The sequence below is a fragment of the Oncorhynchus nerka genome, linkage group LG2 (genome assembly GCF_034236695.1).
Source record: "Oncorhynchus nerka isolate Pitt River linkage group LG2, Oner_Uvic_2.0, whole genome shotgun sequence".
NCBI lineage: Eukaryota > Metazoa > Chordata > Actinopteri > Salmoniformes > Salmonidae > Oncorhynchus > Oncorhynchus nerka.
Window position 1 is genome coordinate 71,121,580 of NC_088397.1, and position 18,338 is coordinate 71,139,917.

At 41.6% G+C, this 18,338-nt stretch overlaps 1 protein-coding gene across 2 annotated transcripts; it reads left to right on the forward strand.

Moving 5' to 3' along the window:
• Positions 1-2,444: 2,444 nt before the first annotated feature.
• LOC115141426 (LETM1 domain-containing protein 1-like) lies at positions 2,445-13,819 on the forward strand. Of its 2 annotated transcripts, none has more exons than XM_029680269.2 (9): positions 2,445-2,617; positions 3,886-4,019; positions 4,372-4,487; positions 4,771-4,853; positions 5,056-5,242; positions 5,703-5,804; positions 6,196-6,348; positions 6,779-6,875; positions 13,065-13,819. In XM_029680269.2, the coding sequence occupies exons 1-9, from the start codon at positions 2,496-2,498 to the stop codon at positions 13,127-13,129; spliced, it is 1,059 nt and encodes a 352-aa protein (XP_029536129.1). In that variant the 5' UTR covers positions 2,445-2,495; the 3' UTR covers positions 13,130-13,819. The 2 variants fall into 2 exon arrangements, with proteins under 2 accessions (XP_029536129.1, XP_029536140.1); XM_029680280.2 differs by lacking the exon at positions 2,445-2,617 and adding an exon at positions 2,626-2,682.
• The last annotated feature ends 4,519 nt before the right edge of the window (positions 13,820-18,338 follow it).

Here is an 18,338-nt window from a genome sequence, read left to right on the forward strand (position 1 = left end):
CAGTGCGTCACGTGCAGAGTTGGATGGTGAGCTGTGCATTGCATGACGTGCAATTTTGTGCTGTTGCTATCATAATAAAGCTCCATGACTGGTGCTACAAGTTGGAGCTCCTGTCGATGATTGATTGTACACAACGCAAGAAGAGTACTGTTACAGAAAGCTTTGACTATGTACAGACTCAATGAGCATAGCCTTGCTATTGAGAAAGGCCGCCATAGGCAGACCAGGCTCTCATTAGAAGACAGGCTATGTGCACACTGCCCACAACATGAGGTGGAAACTGAGCTGCACTTCCTAAACTCCTGCCAAATGTATGGCCATATTAGAGAAGCATACAGTGGGGCAAAAAAGTATTTAGTCAGCCACCAATTGTGCAAGTTCTCCCACTTAAAAAGATGAGAGAGGCCTGTAATTTTCATCATAGATACACTTCAACTATGACAGACAAAATGAGGGGGCCAAATCCAGAAAATCACATTGTAGGATTTTAAATGAATTTATTTGCAAATTATGGTGGAAAATAAGTATTTGGTCACCTACAAACAAGCAAGATTTCTGGCTCTCACAGACCTCTGTCCTCCACTCCATACTACCTGTATTAATGGCACCTGTTTGAACTTGTTATCAGTATAAAAGACACCTGTCCACAACCTCAAACAGTCAGACTCCAAACTCCACTATGGCCAAGACCAAAGAGCTGTCAAAGGACACCAGAAACAAAATTGTAGACCTGCACCAGGCTGGGAAGACTGAATCTGCAATAGGTAAGCAGCTTGGTTTGAAGAAATCAACTGTGGGAGCAATTATTAGGAAATGGAAGACATACAAGACCACTGATACTCTCCCTCGATCTGGGGCTCCACGCAAGATCTCACCCTGTGGGGTGAAAATGATCACAAGAACGGTGAGCAAAAATCCCAGAACCACACGGTGGGACCTAGTGAATGACCTGCAGAGAGCTGGGACCAAAGTAACAAAGCCTACCATCAGTAACACACTACGCCGCCAGGGACTCAAATCCTGCAGTGCCAGACGTGTCCCCCTGCTTAAGCCAGTACATGTCCAGTCCCGTCTGAAGTTTGCTAGAGAGCATTTGGATGATCCAGAAGAAGATTGGGAGAATGTCATGTGGTCAGATGAAACCAAAATATAACTTTTTGGTAAAAACTCAACTCGTCGTGTTTGGAGGACAACGAATGCTGAGTTGCATCCAAAGAACACCATACCTACTGTGAAGCATGGGGGTGGAAACATCATGCTTTGGGGCTGTTTTTCTGCAAAGGGACCAGGACGACTGATCCGTGTAAAGGAAAGAATGAATGGGGCCATGTATTGTGAGATTTTGAGTGAAAACCTCCTTCCATCAGCAAGGGCATTGAAGATGAAACATGGCTGGGTCTTTCAGCATGACAATGATCCCAAACACACCGCCCGGGCAACGAAGGAGTGGCTTCGTAAGAAGCATTTCAAGGTCCTGGAGTGGCCTAGCCAGTCTCCAGATCTCAACCCCATAGAAAATCTTTGGAGGGAGTTGAAAGTCCGTGTTGCCCAGCAACAGCCCCAAAACATCACTGCTCTAGAGGAGATCTGCATGGAGGAATGGGCCAAAATACCAGCAACAGTGTGTGAAAACCTTGTGAAGACTTACAGAAACAGTTTGACCTCTGTCATTGCCAACAAAGGGTATATAACAAAGTATTGAGATAAACTTTTGTTATTGACCAAATACTTATTTTCCACCATATTTTGCAAATAAATTCATTAAAAATCCTACAATGTGATTTTCTAGATTTTTCTTCCTCATTTTGTCTGTCATAGTTTAAGTGTACCTATGATGAAAATTACAGGTCTCTCTCATCTTTTTAAGTGGGAGAACTTGCACAATTGGTGGCTGACTAAATACTTTTTTGCCCCACTGTATTTCCCTCAGATTACACAGATCCACAAAGAGTTGGAAAACAAAAAAGATTTTGGTAAACTCCCATATCTACTGGGTGAAATACCAGTGTGCCATCACAGCAGCAGGATGTGTGACCTGTTGCTACAAGAAAAGGGCAACCAGTGAAGAACAAACACCATTGTAAATACAACCCATATTTATGTTTATTTATTTTCCCTTTTGTACTTTAACCATTTGCACATCATTACAACACTGTATTTAAACATAATATGACATTTGAAATGTCTTTATTCGTTTGGAACTTCTGAGTGTGTAATGTTTACTGTTCATTTTTATTGGTTGTTTCACTTTTGTATATTATCTACTTCACTTGCTTTGGCAATGTTAACATGTTTCCCATGCCAATAAAGCGCCTTGAAATGAATTAAAGCCTTCCCAATGAAGACAATCACTTTTGAATGGCGAAACACTGAATCCTACTAATTACAACAAGCGCGTAAATACTGTACTTTTGAGTCGACCGGGAGGCCGATGCAAAACACGCCTATTGACGCACTCACGCCTTATTGACGCACTCTGCAGTGTAAAAACCACCATGGCGCTGTGCAAGAGAGGGGTCCAATGCTGTGTTACAACGATAATACGATGCAGTTATCCATTTCAAGGGATCTCAACCGTGTCGACATACACTCCAATATTAGCCTACTCAAGATTAAGGTACTGAATAACGCGAATGTCACTGGAAGATGGAGAGTAGCTAGCCTACTCGAAATGCTTTGTCGGTAATTGTCGTTGGTTATTCTTTCTGGTCCTTCCAGCTAGAGCTAACCGTGATCATTCTAATGTTGCAAAGCACGCGAAATAAACAATGTCGCTAACAGCGTTGGCATGCAGCCTTCTCGTCAGTTTCTGGTGGTCGGTACTAACGTTAGCTTCTATAGCCACAAAGGCATGAACTCTGGTCTTTTATATCTAATTAAATTATATGTTAAACCTAACCTTAACCACACTAACTTTATGGCTAAGCCTAACCGTATTGAGACAAAAAAATGAATTATTTTTGATGTGCTCATTTAGTTTTTGTGTATGAAATCTGACTGCCTATAGAAGCTAACGTTAGTGGAAACCATTTTGGTAAGCGGGGGGCGCGGCGCCTCGCCATGGAGGTAGATAACATTTTCTGCAATTCTATTCTTTTTTTCCCATGGGGCAGAGTGAACAAATTTCCTGTAATTTTACACATTTTGCCATGGGATGTAAAGCAAATTTCCTGCTTTCTACACGGTTTTCCATGACTTATGCCATGTTATTATGATATGTGATTTTAAAGTGACAAACAAAATCGATTGCTAGGTAAGTTAGTCTAGCCAGCTATCTATAAAATGTCAGCTGACATGGGCTAATTGAGTGACTAACAAGCAGAACGGACAGTTATGCCACTTATGCCTGAGAACGGGATTGTTAAACGGTGACAATGTAACCAAATGTAGTGATTTTTTTTTTTTCTCCCGGCGGCAGGTGCACCTGAAAGAGCAAAGACCACTGTCAGTCAGCAAAGTCATCATATTTCACAACATATAACCACATCCAAAGTGTTAATCCTTTCCCTGATTTTTAGGTGACATTTGTGGGTTAAATCAGTGTCTAGGGATTGAAAGTAAGCCTGCAATCCTCCTGCGGGCTAGCACATTATGCTGCATCCAGAGGTTAAGCTGCATCCAGAGGTTAAGACTATTGTCAACAGAAATCTATTACATTCCCACTGAAACCTTTATAGGCGTAGGTGTCCCAAACTAAACTCTTCCCTGTCCTCATACAAAACATCACATGGGATATATACAAAAACATAATCTTGAAACCCAGAACCAAGTTATTTGATGAACACTGGGATGATGGGGGGGGGGAGAGACTAACAAAAACACAATGTCACAAGGTATTTTTAATGTAATTTGTCTCTAAATCTGATATCCCTCTCTCTTGTACAGTGTATTATCCTGCAGGCACTACTCGTTATCTCAGGGCAGACTAGGCATATTTCAGAGAGCCAGTGAGAGGTATGAGAAATTCCTTGAACATCGATTCCCCCGCCTCTACATCCTTTATACCACCTTTGTGAAAGGTAAGTACCCCCTAACCAAAATTACACCCTCTAATGCCTAACTGACAACTTCTCATGGGCAGCTCCAGGGAGGGGTTTGATGGTGCTGAAGCCCCTTCAAAAACAGGCTTAGCACCCCCAAGAAATAATGTATTATTACTTGCATGCATAGGTTGCATGCATAGGTTGCAAGCAACCCTACGCAACAACCAAGCTACCTCAGTGCAACTTCTCCATAGACGGTCTACAGCTGGAACATTTTCCATTTGGAATTGAATAGCCCCTTTCCCGCTAGATTGTGCTGCCCAAAGTGTATGTGTTTTTCTTTGAGGCAATACCATGAAACATTTTTGCAATGTGTTTATGTGTTCAGGATTTCGGCTCATGGTACACGATGTGAGGGAAACGAAGAGAATAAGGATGAAAATGCTCACTCAAGATGTTTCACTCAAAGAGCTGCCCTACCGTGAGATGGAGACCATCATTCTGGTCAGTGAGTCACACTTTGCAGTTCCACCCTGGCAGCCATACATTTTGTGCAGTAGACACATTGACTGTGTCCCAAATGGCACTGTATCCCCTTCATAGTGCACTACTTTTTACTAGGGCCTCTAGTCAAAAGTAGTTCACTATAGGAAATACAGTACCATTTGGGATGCACATATCATAGAGGCAGTTTATGACTGTCATAAACTCTACAGCAGAGAACTTGATAAAATATTCAAATGTAATGCTCTCTTTCTGTCTGTACGTCTCTCTCTTTTTCTTGCAGTTTCGCAAAGACATGATAAAAGCCATTCCCCTGGTGATAATATCTATCCCGCCTTTTGCCATCATTTTGGTTTTCACTCTTATGTGAGTTGTTGTGAATCAACCAACCTGATATTGACTATCATTTGCTAACAGTTTTAAGAGTGATTGAAAAGAGTGCAAATTAAGTCAATTCTAGGGGAGTCGTGCATGCTTCCAAAATGCCTTTTTTGGGGGGGTATTAAATGAATGGTGAATGATGGGTTACCTCCAACCTCTAATCTGATATGTGTCCCCTCCTTGGTAGGTGCCTGTTCCCTAGGCAGCTCCTGATTCGTCACCTGTGGACTCCGCAGCAGCAGCAGGACTTCCAGAGGTTGTACCACGAGCAGAGATGCCGACACCGTGAGAACATCCTGAAGGGTGTGGCCTGGTCAATACCTCACATCAAAGAGTGGACCCTCCGCAGCCATCTGCTTACTCTTATCAGCAAGGTTCATCATTTAACTCTTTAAACTCTGAGCATGTTTGTTAATTGAACACGGACATTTCAAACAGTTGCCATGCATTTATTTTATTCTAGGCCTATACTGTAGGTAATGATTCATCACAATTTTGAAATGCATAACCAGACTGTCAGTGTATGTAAATATTACAGATCATCTAAAGGTTATCCCAGCTATACAATTCTGTGTTTACTAATTATCATTACATAGATGATCAGTGAGAAATTGTGTTAATGGCTAAAGGGAAAGGTCCACACCCATATCATGCTAATAATACAGTGTGATAACTTCCCACACCGGCAATTGGTTGAGGCCTTTTGTGTTATGAGAGTACAAGACTGTAAGTGGGTGTTTTTTGTGTGGAGAGTGCAGTTGAACCTGTCCTGCCTGGTCCAGTTGGTGTGTATCTGCAGAATGGGAGGGGTGATTTTAAATGTTTGTTATGCAGGTGCAGAGTGGGGCTCACCCCAGTGTGAAAGACATCAGTGCAGTGAGAGGCGTGTTTTCTGGACAACCACTGGGATTAACAGGCATGGACTCTGGTCACATGGTAAGGCTTTTTGGTGTTTATTTCAGAGTGGGCCTCTGCTTGTAAAGAACATCGCGTTTCATATTGTTATGCAATTGTGTTTTATAAGAAACTTGGAGAGAGCAGATTAGGAGGGTGAGGGTCATCCCTGTATAAAAATAGTTTAGTTTAATCTGTGTTTGGTCTTAGGTTTCACAATATGCTTCAGGTTATTTTAACTATTTTTGATTTGTTTGGGGATTCAATTCACATGGATGATTCATCTGACAGGTGTCTTTCTCACTCTTTCTCCCCATTTATTCCTCTACACTTCCCTTTCTTTCCTGGTCTTTATTTTTCCCCATGCTTCCTATTTCCATTTCTTTCCCCCCTCCTATATTCTTATCCTCTTCTAATTCCATTGTTCCCTCAGAGGCTGCTGTGCTCCCACCTCTTGCTGAACCCCTGGCTCCCTGGGTTCCTGCTCCGGCAACGGCTGAGGGCCAAAGCCCTGGACCTGCTTTACTTGGATCAGGCTCTAGACACACTGGGACAGGGACAACTCACTGACGCAGAGATTAGAGAGGTCAGGTTCCCCACAACCCCTCCATATAATCCCATCTCAAGACTGCCATTTATAGATCTAAATAAAGTCAATACGGTACTCTCTCTATACAAATGGGTTGAAGTGGAATAGCAAGTGATAATCGGAGAAGTCAGGGGTCTCAACACTGTCATTTTTAGATAGAAATCAATTAGCAAATGCCTTTACTCAAAGCAGAATTTGTATTCAGTAGATGTGTCCGATGCAGTAAGCAAACCTACAACTCGGGTGTAGCACTATAGTCTAAAAAAGAGAGCAGTTGGAACTGCTAGCTGATGCTCCAGTGTATGGTTTATGGCATAAAAATAAACATACATTATAATCTTTGGTAAGTCAGAATTATACATTTACAAGGGAAATGTTTTATCTTAAGCGTGATGCACTACTTCTCTTCCTCACTCCACTTCCCCAGGCCTGCTATCTGCGGGGTCTCAATCCCAGTAGCCTCACCACTAGCCAGTGTCGAGAGTGGCTCCTCCAGTGGCTTCAGCTGTCTACCCAGCTCACAGGTCTGACACATTTTACTTACAGGCAGACTTGGGTTCAAATACTATTTTAAATAATTTCATATATTTTGGGTTTTCAATTGAGCTTGCCTGCCGCGATGGAACCAACAGAATTGTCACTAAAGTGCAAACCCCTCCCGTGGCACTCAAGGCGGGCTAAAGCAATCACTCAAATATATTTGAAAGACTTCAAAAAGTATTTGAACCCAGATCTGTTTTACACACTGGGGATTGCTTGCTGTCATATTTATGACCGCTTGGTTCACAATGCCAGTTTGCTCTATACACTCTATTTTTATCATGGCACATCCTGGCTTTCACAGTGCACCTGCTATACAGTATTATGCTATTGACCTGGGCCCGGTTTCCCGATAGCGATGGAACCTAGGCCTACGAGGGTTTTAACGAAGCATCGTTCCTACAACAGCTGAAGATGTAACATGCGTTTCCCAAAACACTGTGCAGAAAGAACGTTGGTTGGCGCATGTGTCGATACTGATAGGATCGAAAGACGGTGATTCTCTCAGACCAGCTTTCTCCATTAAAATCTAACCTTAACATGGCAATTATTCTAACAATAAAGATGGCGGATCAGCTCCTAAAGAGAGACCACTTATATGGTTGCAAATTTTGAGGCAGCTTATTTTTATGCTTGTCCTGTAATAATGTACTATATCACAGATTTGGCACATCATTGCGCACATTTTGTTACACACTTAAATAAATAAAAATTGGTGTAGCCTACAATTTGCGAAATAGAAATAGAATTGATTTCAATATGACTGAAATGTATTGGCCTATGTAGCCTATACTGTATCTTTTAATGCAGTCGTTTTGATTTGAAGCATCTTTTTAATCAATAATATATCAAGAATATATAAATATTTGGATGAGCAATGTCAGAGCAGCATAGACTAAGATACAGTATATACATACATATGAGATGATTAATGCAAAATATGTAAACATTATTAAAGTGGCCAGTGAATTCAAATCTGAATATAGGGCAGCAGCCTCTAAGGTGCTACTGATGACTGTTTAACAGTCTGATGGCCTTGAGATAGAAGCTGTTTTTCAGTCTCTCTGTCCCAGCTTTGATAACCTCGCCTTCTGGATGATAGCAGGGTGAACAGGCAGTGGCTTGGGTGGTTGTTGTCCTTGATTTTTTTTGGCCTTCCTGTGACATCGGGTGCTGTAGGTGTCCTGGAGGGCAGGTAGTTTGCCCCCCGGTGATGTGTTGGGCTGGAGAGCCCTGCGGTTGCAGGCGGTGCAGTACCAGGCGGCGATACAGTTCGACAGGATGCTCTCAATTGTGCATCTAAAAGTGTAAGGGTTTTAACCTCTCTAGGGTATGTGAGACGGTAGCGTCCCACCTGGCCAACATCCAGCGAAATTGCAGAGCGTGAAATTCAAAAATACTAAATTCAAATATTTAACATTCTTGAAAATATGTTATACATCAAAATAAAGCCTAACTTCTTGTTAATCCAGCCGCCGTGTCAGATTTTGAAAGGGCTTTATGGTGAAAGCAACCCATGCAATTATCTGAGGACAGCACCCCGCATACAAACACATGAAAATCATATTTCAACTAGGCAGGTGCGACACAAATGTCAGAAATGGCGATATAAAAAAATGCCTTACCTTTTGATATTCTTCTGTTGGCACTCCAAGGTCCCAGTTACATCACAAATGGTCCTTTTGTTCGATAATGTCCTTTATATCCATAAACTCAGTTTAGCTGATGCGCTTCAGTCAATAATCCACTGTTTCCCTCCATCAAAAATGCAACAAAATGAATCCCAAACATTATTAAAACTTTTCCAAACAAGTCAAACAACATTTATAATCAAATCTTAGGGATCCTAATATGCAAATAAACGATAAAATTTAAAGACAGAGAATAGTATGTCCTCAGGGTTTCGCCTGCCATATCAGTTCTGTTATACTCACAGACATAATTTTAACAGTTTTAGAAACTTTAGAAAACACTATCAATTATATGCATATCCTAGCTTTTGGGCCTGAGTAACAGGCAGTTTACTTTGGGCATGCTTTTCATCTGGATGTCAAAATACTGCCCCCTACCCCAGAGAGGTTAACTTCTTTGGGAACGGGGGGCAGTATTGAGTAGCTTGGATGAATAAGGTGCCCAGAGTAAACTACCTGTTACTCAGGCCCAGAAGCTAGAATATGCATATAATTAGTAGATTTGGATAGAAAATGCTTGAAAGTTTCCAAAACTGTTAAAAGAATGTCTGAGTATAACAGAAGTCATATGGCAGGCAAAACCTGAGCAATATCCAACTAGGAAGTGGGAAATCTGAGGTTTGTAGTTTTTCAAGTGGTTGCCTATCCAGTGTAAATGGGGTCAGATTGCACTAAGGCTTCCAGTAGATGTCAACAGTCTTTAGAAAGTTGTTTCAGGCTTCTATTGTGAAAGGGGAGCGAATAAGAGCTGTTTCAACAAGTGGTCAGGCTGAAAGCCTTTAGTTTAGTCTCGCGCGTGGCCGTGAGCACGACGGTCATTCCTTTTCCTTTCTAATGACAACTGAATTGTCCGGTTGGAATATTATTGGAGATTTATGATAATATCCTAAAGCTTGATTATATACATTATTTGACATGTTTCTACTAACTTTAACCTGTTGCGACGAGCAATCCCGTATCCGGGATCTTAAGTATAGCCTCAAGCTCATTAGCATAACGCAACGTTAACTATTCATGAAAATCGCAAATTAAATTAAATAAATATATTGGCTCTCAAGCTTAGCCTTTTTTTAACAACACTGTCATCTCAGATTTTCAAAATATGCTTTTCAACCATAGCGAAACAAGCATTTGTGTAAGAGTATTGATAGCTAGCATAGCATTAAGCCTAGCATTCAGCAGGCAACATTTTCACAAAAACAAGAAAAGCATTCAAATAAAATCATTTACCTTTGAAGAACTTCGGATGTTTTCAATGAGGAGACTCTCAGTTAGATAGCAAATGTTCAGTTTTTCCAAAAAGATTATTTGTGTAGGAGAAATCGCTCCGTTTTGTTCATCACATTTGGCTGAGAAAACCCCCCGAAAATTCAGTCATCAAAACGCCAAACTTTTTTCCAAATTAACTCCATAATATCGACAGAAACATGGCAAACGTTGTTTAGAATCAATCCTCAAGGTGTTTTTCACATATCTATTCGATGATAAGTCATTCTTGGCAGTTGGGTTTCTCCTCTAAACCACATGGGAAAATGCATGCAGCTGGAGATTACGCAATAATTTCGAAGGGGGACACCAAGCGGACACCTGGTAAATGTAGTCTCTTATGGTCAATCTTCCAATGATATGCCTACAAATACGTCACAATGCTGCAGACACCTTGGGGAAACGACAGAAAGTGTAGGCCCATTCCTTGCGCATTCACAGCCATATAAGGAGACATTGGAACAAAGCGCCTCAAATCTGGGGCATTTCCAGGTTGAAATTTCATCTTGGTTTCGCCTGTAGCATCAGTTCTGTGGCACTCACAGATAATATCTTTGCAGATTTGGAAACGTCAGAGTTTTCTTTCCAAAGCTGTCAATTATATGTATAGTCAAGCATCTTTTCGTGAAAATATCTTGTTTAAAACGGGAACGTTTTTCATCCCAAAATTTTAATAGCACCCCCTAATGCATAACTGGTTAATGGAACTTTTTTCACTTTTCTTCTGGACTTCGTGCCCGTGCTTTGTGCATTTGGATTAGTGAACTAAATGCGCAAACAAAAAGGAGGTATTTGGACATAAAGTAAAGCTGGTAAAGTTTTTTTTAAATCTGACACAGCGGTTGTATTAAGGAGAAGTTTATCTTTAAGTGCCAAGCCAAATTTCTTCAGCCTCCTGAGGTTGAAGAGATGCTGTTGTGCCTTCACCACACTGTCTGTGTGGGTGGATCATTTCAGTTTGTCGGTGATGTATATGCCGAGGAACCTGAAGCTTTCCACCTTCTCCACTGCGGTCCCGTCGATGTGGATGGGGGGTGCTCCCTCTGCTGTTTCCTGAAGTCCATGATCAGCTCCTTGGTTTTGTTGACATTGAGTGAGAGGTTATTTTTCTGGCACTACACTCCCAGGACCGTCACCACCTCCCCGTAGGCTGTGTCGTCATTGTTGGTAATCAGGCCTACTGTTGTCATCTGCAAACTTGATGATTGTTGGAGGCGTGCGTGGCCACGCAGTCATGGGTGAACACTGAGTACAAGAGGGGGCTGAGCACACACCCTTGTGGGGCACCCGTGTTGAGGATCAGTGAAGTGGAGGTGTTGTTTCCTACCTTCACCACCTGGGGATGGCCTGTCAGGAAGTCCAGGACCCAGTTGCACAGGGCAGGGTTCAGACCCAGGGCCCCAAGCTTAATGATGAGCTTGGAGGGTACAATAGTGTTGATTTATAGCTCAGCATTCTTACATGGGTATACCACATGTCCAGATGGGTTGGGCAGGGTACAGTGTGATGGCGATTGCATCGTCTGTGGATCTATTGGGGCAGTAAGCAAATTAAAGTGGGTCTGGGGTGTCAGAGGTGATCCTTGACTAGTCTCAAAGCACTTCATGATGACAGAAGTGAGTGCTACGGGGTGATTTAGTTCAGTTAGCTTTGTTCCTGTACCCAAGAAATCAATGTTGGACATCTTGAAGCATGTGGGGACAGCAGATTGGGATAGGGATAGATTGAATATGTCCATAAACACAATGGCCAGCAGCCTTGCGAGGGTTAACATGCTTAAATGTCTTACTCACGTCGGCCACGGAGGAGAGCCCACAGTCCTTGGTAGAGGGCCGTGTCGGTGGCACTGTGTTACCTTCTTTGCCCGCTTTGAGGATATTTAGCTTGTCCGGAAGCAAGACGTCGGTGTCGGCGACGTGGTAATACCTTCGGCATTTGAGGTGTTCTAGGTCGGGTGAACAGAAGGACTTGAGTTCCTGTATGTTATCACAATCACACCATGAGTGGTTAATCATGAAACATACACCCCTGCCCTTATTCCTGGAGAGATACATGATGAACTGAGAACCCAACTGATTGTACAGGCTCAGACAGTATATCCTGAGAGAGCCATGTTTCTGTGAAACAGTGTTCCAATCTGTCTCTCTGGGCGGAAATGCTCGCAACTTTATTATCCAGAGACTGAACATTAGCGAGTAATGTACTCGGGAAGCGGTGGGTTGTCTGCGCACCTCCTAGAAGTCCACTCCAAATACCTCTTCTCTGCCGGTGGTGTTTTGGATCAGCCTCTGGAATCAGTTCAATTGCCCTGGGGGGTCGAACAAAGTATCCGATTCGGGAAAGTCATATTCCTGGTTGTAATGGTTGTAATGCTGGTGAGTTATCACCTCTCTGATATCCAAAAGTTATTCCCGGCTGTATGTAATAACACACAAATTGGGGATAATAATGTAAGCAATAACACAGAAAAACAGTACTGCAAAGTTGCCTAGGAACTGGAAGCACGGCTGCACGATCTGTCGGCGCCATTTTCACAATTGTTACTTGTTTGTAATAATTTCAAAGACATTGCAACTATGTATTTGTAGGCAACTTCGCTCCAAAGTTATCGGCGGTCACAGAGAGACCAACAGCTTTATTCTATGTTTAGTGGAATCCTTCAGTTTATGAAGTGGTGGGGAATGGCATAAAAAGCATTTAACATCGCACTTAGCTGTTCTACAATTGGTATAAGGCAGTCTGTAAATAACAAGGGTTTAAGTGTAACTTGAGCAACGATGGTTTTGGGGAAACAGTCAGGATTTAACGATGCTCCATCAAATTCTAATGATGAACTTAAGTCTAAGATACTTATAGGAAACTGGGCCCTGGTATTTACAAAAGAAATGACATGGTAAATATGGTTATTATATAGCAATTGCAGATATTACACTCCACAGTTCTTGGGGATTCATGAAAATATAATTATTATATAATTTCGTAGCTACAATGGTGTTGAATGCTTTGAAGTAGCCTATACCAGAAAGTAGCCATTTAATTTATTTATCACACAAACATGTTTTAATGTAGTAATAACTTCAGCTTCATTAATATTTAGAAGTGTATACTTCCACAGATGGGGCATGAATGTTAATTCTTTATTTTCCAATTGTCACTCATGAATCTCAGATAGTATTCACTATCCTTGTCTTATGGGTCTCCTTCTGTGCTTTCTAGAATCAGAGACATCTCTTCTGCTGCACAACATGGTCCTGCTCTCAGTAAACTATCCCAGCTCCTGACCAGAGGAACAAAAGCATGCAGCGGCAACCAGACTTCATTATATTTATTAATTTGCTCTCAGGCGAGAAAGTCTAATGGAACAGTGACAATTATCTCGTTTTCTTGGGATAGAAAGGGAAAGAATGATCCAAACTGGTCAATTGTTACCATGTGGAGAATCAATGATTCAGTGCATGGATGACATTGACTTTTACTGTGCTGTATGTCTTAATTCATTCCAGTCAATTGATGTCACACATTTGGTTGCAATCTCACGTGTACGTACACACACACACACAATAAACGTCACGCATGTCTTGTGGAATGAATTGGAAAGAGATGCACTGGATAATGTGACTCAAAAGAAGGAGCTCGCACACACTCAAACTTTTATTTGGCATGCAAACATTTCAGTCTACCAACTGGTGTTCAGCATAGAAGTGGGTTCCCAAATATGCCAATGCAGCTCAGCTGTACCTTGCTCTTCCAAAATGTATAAATGTCCTGTTGTGGGGCTGTATATTGATACTTTCAAGGAGATCGTATGGGACATTTTTATGTGTGGTGTTAATGTAAGTGTTCCTTTTAGGTAACTTCTTGACTTGGTAAGTATGTTGCATTGTAAAATGATAGTCTGTCAGGTCAGAACACCAGTCTGTAAGGCGCATACTTATATAGGCCTACCGTAATAAATTTGAGACATAAGGAGACATTTGTTTACATTTTTTATCTGAATTTATTTCTAACAAGCCTACCACTGGAAACCATATTGCAACCAAAAGATGCGGGTGCATATTTAGTTTCACCTAATATAAGGTAAATCTAATTAAAAAATAAGCACAGTGTAGTGTATGACACTACAAGATCTATAAACCTTTTGTCTGTATCTATGCTCGTCAATCTGTCTACTTCAAACCCTTGATTCAAGAACCAGAGAACAACAATGTATCAAGTTCTGCTCCAAAGCTCAGCAGTGTTTCTTGGGAAAAGGCTGCTATAGAGAGCAACAGTAATGGGGGGGGGACAGGTTTGAATATCTTCGACTACCCAAAAGATTGGCGTGACTGACAAAATATTGGGGGGGACAGGTTTGAATATCTTCAAATACCCAAAAGAAGGCATGACTGACAATATTTTTTATAAATTGTATTTATTAAGAACAGTTGGAGATTGCAGTGGGCCTCAAAAGAATCCAGACAATTGAAGTTTTAAACTTTAGAGTAGGAGTCATCTCAGGGGTGACGACGAATGTTCAAGTTGAATACCTGAAGAGAATTCATTGTGTGGTTGGTTCCCAGCGTCTGACCCGCTGGGTGAATGGAGAAAAAGAAAAGTCAGTCCTGTTGTTTTTTGATAAAGAGCAAATACCTACGCATGTGAAGCTTGGTTATGTAAGAGCTTTCGTCCCCAAACCACTGCAGTGTAAGAATTGTAAAGGATTTGACCATGTTTCAAGTATGTGCATACGAACAGAGTATACTGAAGAAAGGTGTGTAGAAAGGTGACAGTGTTGCAATTGTGGTGGGTTTCATGATCCTGAGTTCCTGGAGTGCCCTGTAAGGGTGAAGGAAATTGAGGTGGCAAAAGTTAGAGCGGTCAATCAAATCTATGTGAGGCGTTTTAAAATAATTGCGAAAACAAGTGATGCAGCCGGTAGTAAATGTTTGCTGCCAGACAAAAGAGACCCTGTGTGTTAAGGTGGATTTTGTTGCGTTCATTGCCACAGTTGTAAACTGTACAGTGCAAGTCTCAAAGAAGTTGAAGAAACTAGACCATTATTGTGGCTGCAGCAGAAAGGTTTTGGACTCCAGGAAGACTTGCAAGTGGTACTGGTACAGGAAGACCTGCCTTCCCAGGTTCTCATTGAGCCTAGTTATTTATTTAGTAAATTATTTTGTTAGTTTTTTGGAGGAATCCTGTTTCCATCCCTCATAGTAGGTGGCGGGATGCACATTAAATTGTGTGATCGCCAATATACCATAGAAAAATAAGTGCATATCATTGCAAAAACCAAGCCGTGAGGTCGAAGGAATGGTCCGTAGAGCTCCTAGACAGGATTGTGTCGAGGCACAGTTCTGGGGAAGGGTACCAATATTTTTTTTTGCAGCATTGAAGGTCCAAGAGCACAGTGGCCGCCTGGCCAAACTGCGCAATCGGGGGAGAAGGGCCTTGGTCAGGGAGGTGACCAAGAACCTTCCAGAAGGACAACCATCTCTGCAGCACCCCACCAATCAGACCTTTATGGAAGAGTGGCCAGTTGGAAGCCACACCTCAGTAAAATGCACATGACAGCCCACTTGGAGTTTGTCAATAGGCACCTAAATGACTAAAGAAACAAGATTGAACTCTTTGGTCTGAATGCCAAGCGTCACATCTGGAGGAAACCTGGCACCATCCCTACGGTGAAGCATGGTGGTAGCAGCATCATGCTGTGGGGATTTTTTTCAGCGGCAGGGACTGCTCCAGAGTGCTCAGGACCTCAGACTGGGGCAAGAGTTCACCTTCCAACAGGACAACGACCCTAAGCACATAGCCAAGACAACGCAGGAGTGGCTTCGAGACAAGTCTCTGAATGTTCTTGAGTGGTCCAGCCAGAGCCTGAACATCTCTGGATAGACCTGAAAATAGCTGTGCAGCGAAGCTCCCCATCCAACCTGAAAGAGATTGCGAGGCTCTGCAGAGAAGAATGGGAGAAACCCCAAATACAGTTGTACCAAGCTTGTAGAGTACCCAAGAAGACTCCAGGCTGTAATCACTGCCAAAGGTGCTTAGACAAAGTACTGAGTAAAGGGTATGAATACTTACAGTATTTTTAATACATTAGCAAAAAATCCCAAAACTGTTTTTGCATTGTCATTATGGGGTATTGTGTGTAGATTGATGAGGGGAAAAAAGATTTTATCAATTTTAGAATAAGGCTGTAATGTAACAATGTGGAAAAGGTCAAGGGGTCTGATTTTACTCTCGGAATGCACTGTAAATACAAAACATTTACATAGACAAAAATATTCTCAACTTCCAACGGAGTATGAGGGGGGATTTTAATTATAATTCTTACAAGCTTGTTTTGCTGGTAGCTTATTCTTTAGATGTTTGGGGCTGTTGGTAAATATTGATGTGCAGGCATAAAGAAGTGACATTGGACTAGTCTTTAGGGTGTCTATAGCTAGGTTTCCACCCAATTGGCGACAGATTTTCATACCAATATTCTAAAATCTTCATAAAAACAATATACCATTTGAGTTTCCTTTAGAAAAATTTGCCGTCGAACAACATGACAGGGAAGATTTTAATTTACCAGACATACATATGCATTCAGATCTGACCTGGCGCAATCAGCGCCATCAATAACCGAGTAATGTTGGTCAAATAACCCACATTTACGTGTCCTTAACAGCTATAACAAATTACAAAAACACTTGTTTCGATGTGTAGTGAGTGTATGCTAAACTTCATAGCCTATTTTCTTTTTTTTTTCTTTTTTTTGGCAACTTTCCTAAAACAACAATTGTCCACCTCACGGGTCAGCTTTCAGAGATTTTAATATTAAATTGCATCAGAGCATTGCATGCATAGGCCTTTAGGCTTAGGTGTCCACTGTATAATATTAATATTTTAATTATATACATACTACCGTTCAAAAGTTTGGGGTCACTTAGAAATGTCCTTGTTTTTGAAAGAAAAGCTTTTTTGGTCCATTAAAATAACATCGAATTGATCAGAAATACAGTGTAGACATTGTTAATGTTATAAATTACTATTGTAGCTGGAAACAGATTTATTAATAGAATATCTATATAGGCGTACAGAGGCACGTTGTTCTGATTAAAGAAGCAATAAAACTGTTCAACTTTAGACTGGAGCATCAGTATTTGTGGGTTTGATTACAGGCTCAAAATGGCCAGAAACAAAGAACTTTCTTCTGAAACTCATCAGTCTATTATTGTTCTGAGAAATTAAGGCTATAAAATGAGAGACATTGACAAGAAACTGAAGATCTCTTACAACGTTGTGTATTACTCGCTTCAAAGAACAGCGCAAACTGGCTCTAAACAGAATAGAAAAGAGTGGGAGGCTCCGGTGCACAACTGAGCAAGAGGACAAGTACATTTGAGATCTAGTTTAAGAAACAGATGCCTCACAAGTCCTCAGCTGGCAGCTTCATTAAATAGTACCCGCAAAGCACCAGTCTCAATGTGAACAGGCGACTCCGGAATGCTGGCCTTAGTTACCAGCCTCAGAAATTGCAGACCAAATAAATGCTTTACAGAGTTCAAGTAACAGACACATCCCAACTGGAGGTCGACCGATTAATCGGAGTGGCCGATTAATTAGGGCCGATTTCAAGTTTTCATAACCATTGGAAATCTATTTTTGGACACCGATTTAAAATATATATATATATATATTTTTAGACCTTTTATTTAATCTTTATTTAAATAAGTCAGTTATGAACACATTCTTATTTTCAATGACGGCCTAGGAACGGGGTGTTAACTGCCTCGTTCAGGGGCAGAACGACAGATTTTCACCTTGTCAGCTCAGGGGATTCAATCTTGCAACCTTACAGTTAACTAGTCCAAGGCTATAACCACCTGCCTCTCATTGCACTCCACGAGGAGACTGCCTGTTACGTCAATGCAGTAAGCCTTCATGGTCAAATTGCTGCAAAGAAAGCATTACTAAAGGACATCAATAAGAACAAGAGACTTGCTTGGGCCAAGAAACACAAGCAATTGACATTAGACCAGTGGAAGTCAAAGTTTGAGATTTTTGGTTCCAATCGCCATGTCTAGGTGAATGGATCATCTCTGCATGTGTAGTTCCCACTATGAAGCACGGAGGAGGAGGTGTGGGGGTGCTTTGCTGGTGACACCGTCAGTGATTTTATTTAGAATTCAAGGCACACTTAACCAGCATGGCTACCACAGCATTCTGCAGCTATAAGCCATCCCATCTGGTTTGCGCTTTGTGGGACTATCATTTGTTTTTCAACAGGACAATTACCCAACACACCTCCAGGCTGTATAAGGGCTATTTGACCAAGAAGGAGAGTGATGGAGTGCTGCATCAGATGACCCGGCCTCCACAATCACCCGACCTCAACCCAATTGAGATGGTTTGAGATGATTTGGACCACAGAGTGAAGGAAAAGCAGCCAACAACTCCTTCGAGACTGTTGGAAAAGCATTCCAGGTGAAGCTGGTTGAGAGAATGCAAAGGGTGGCT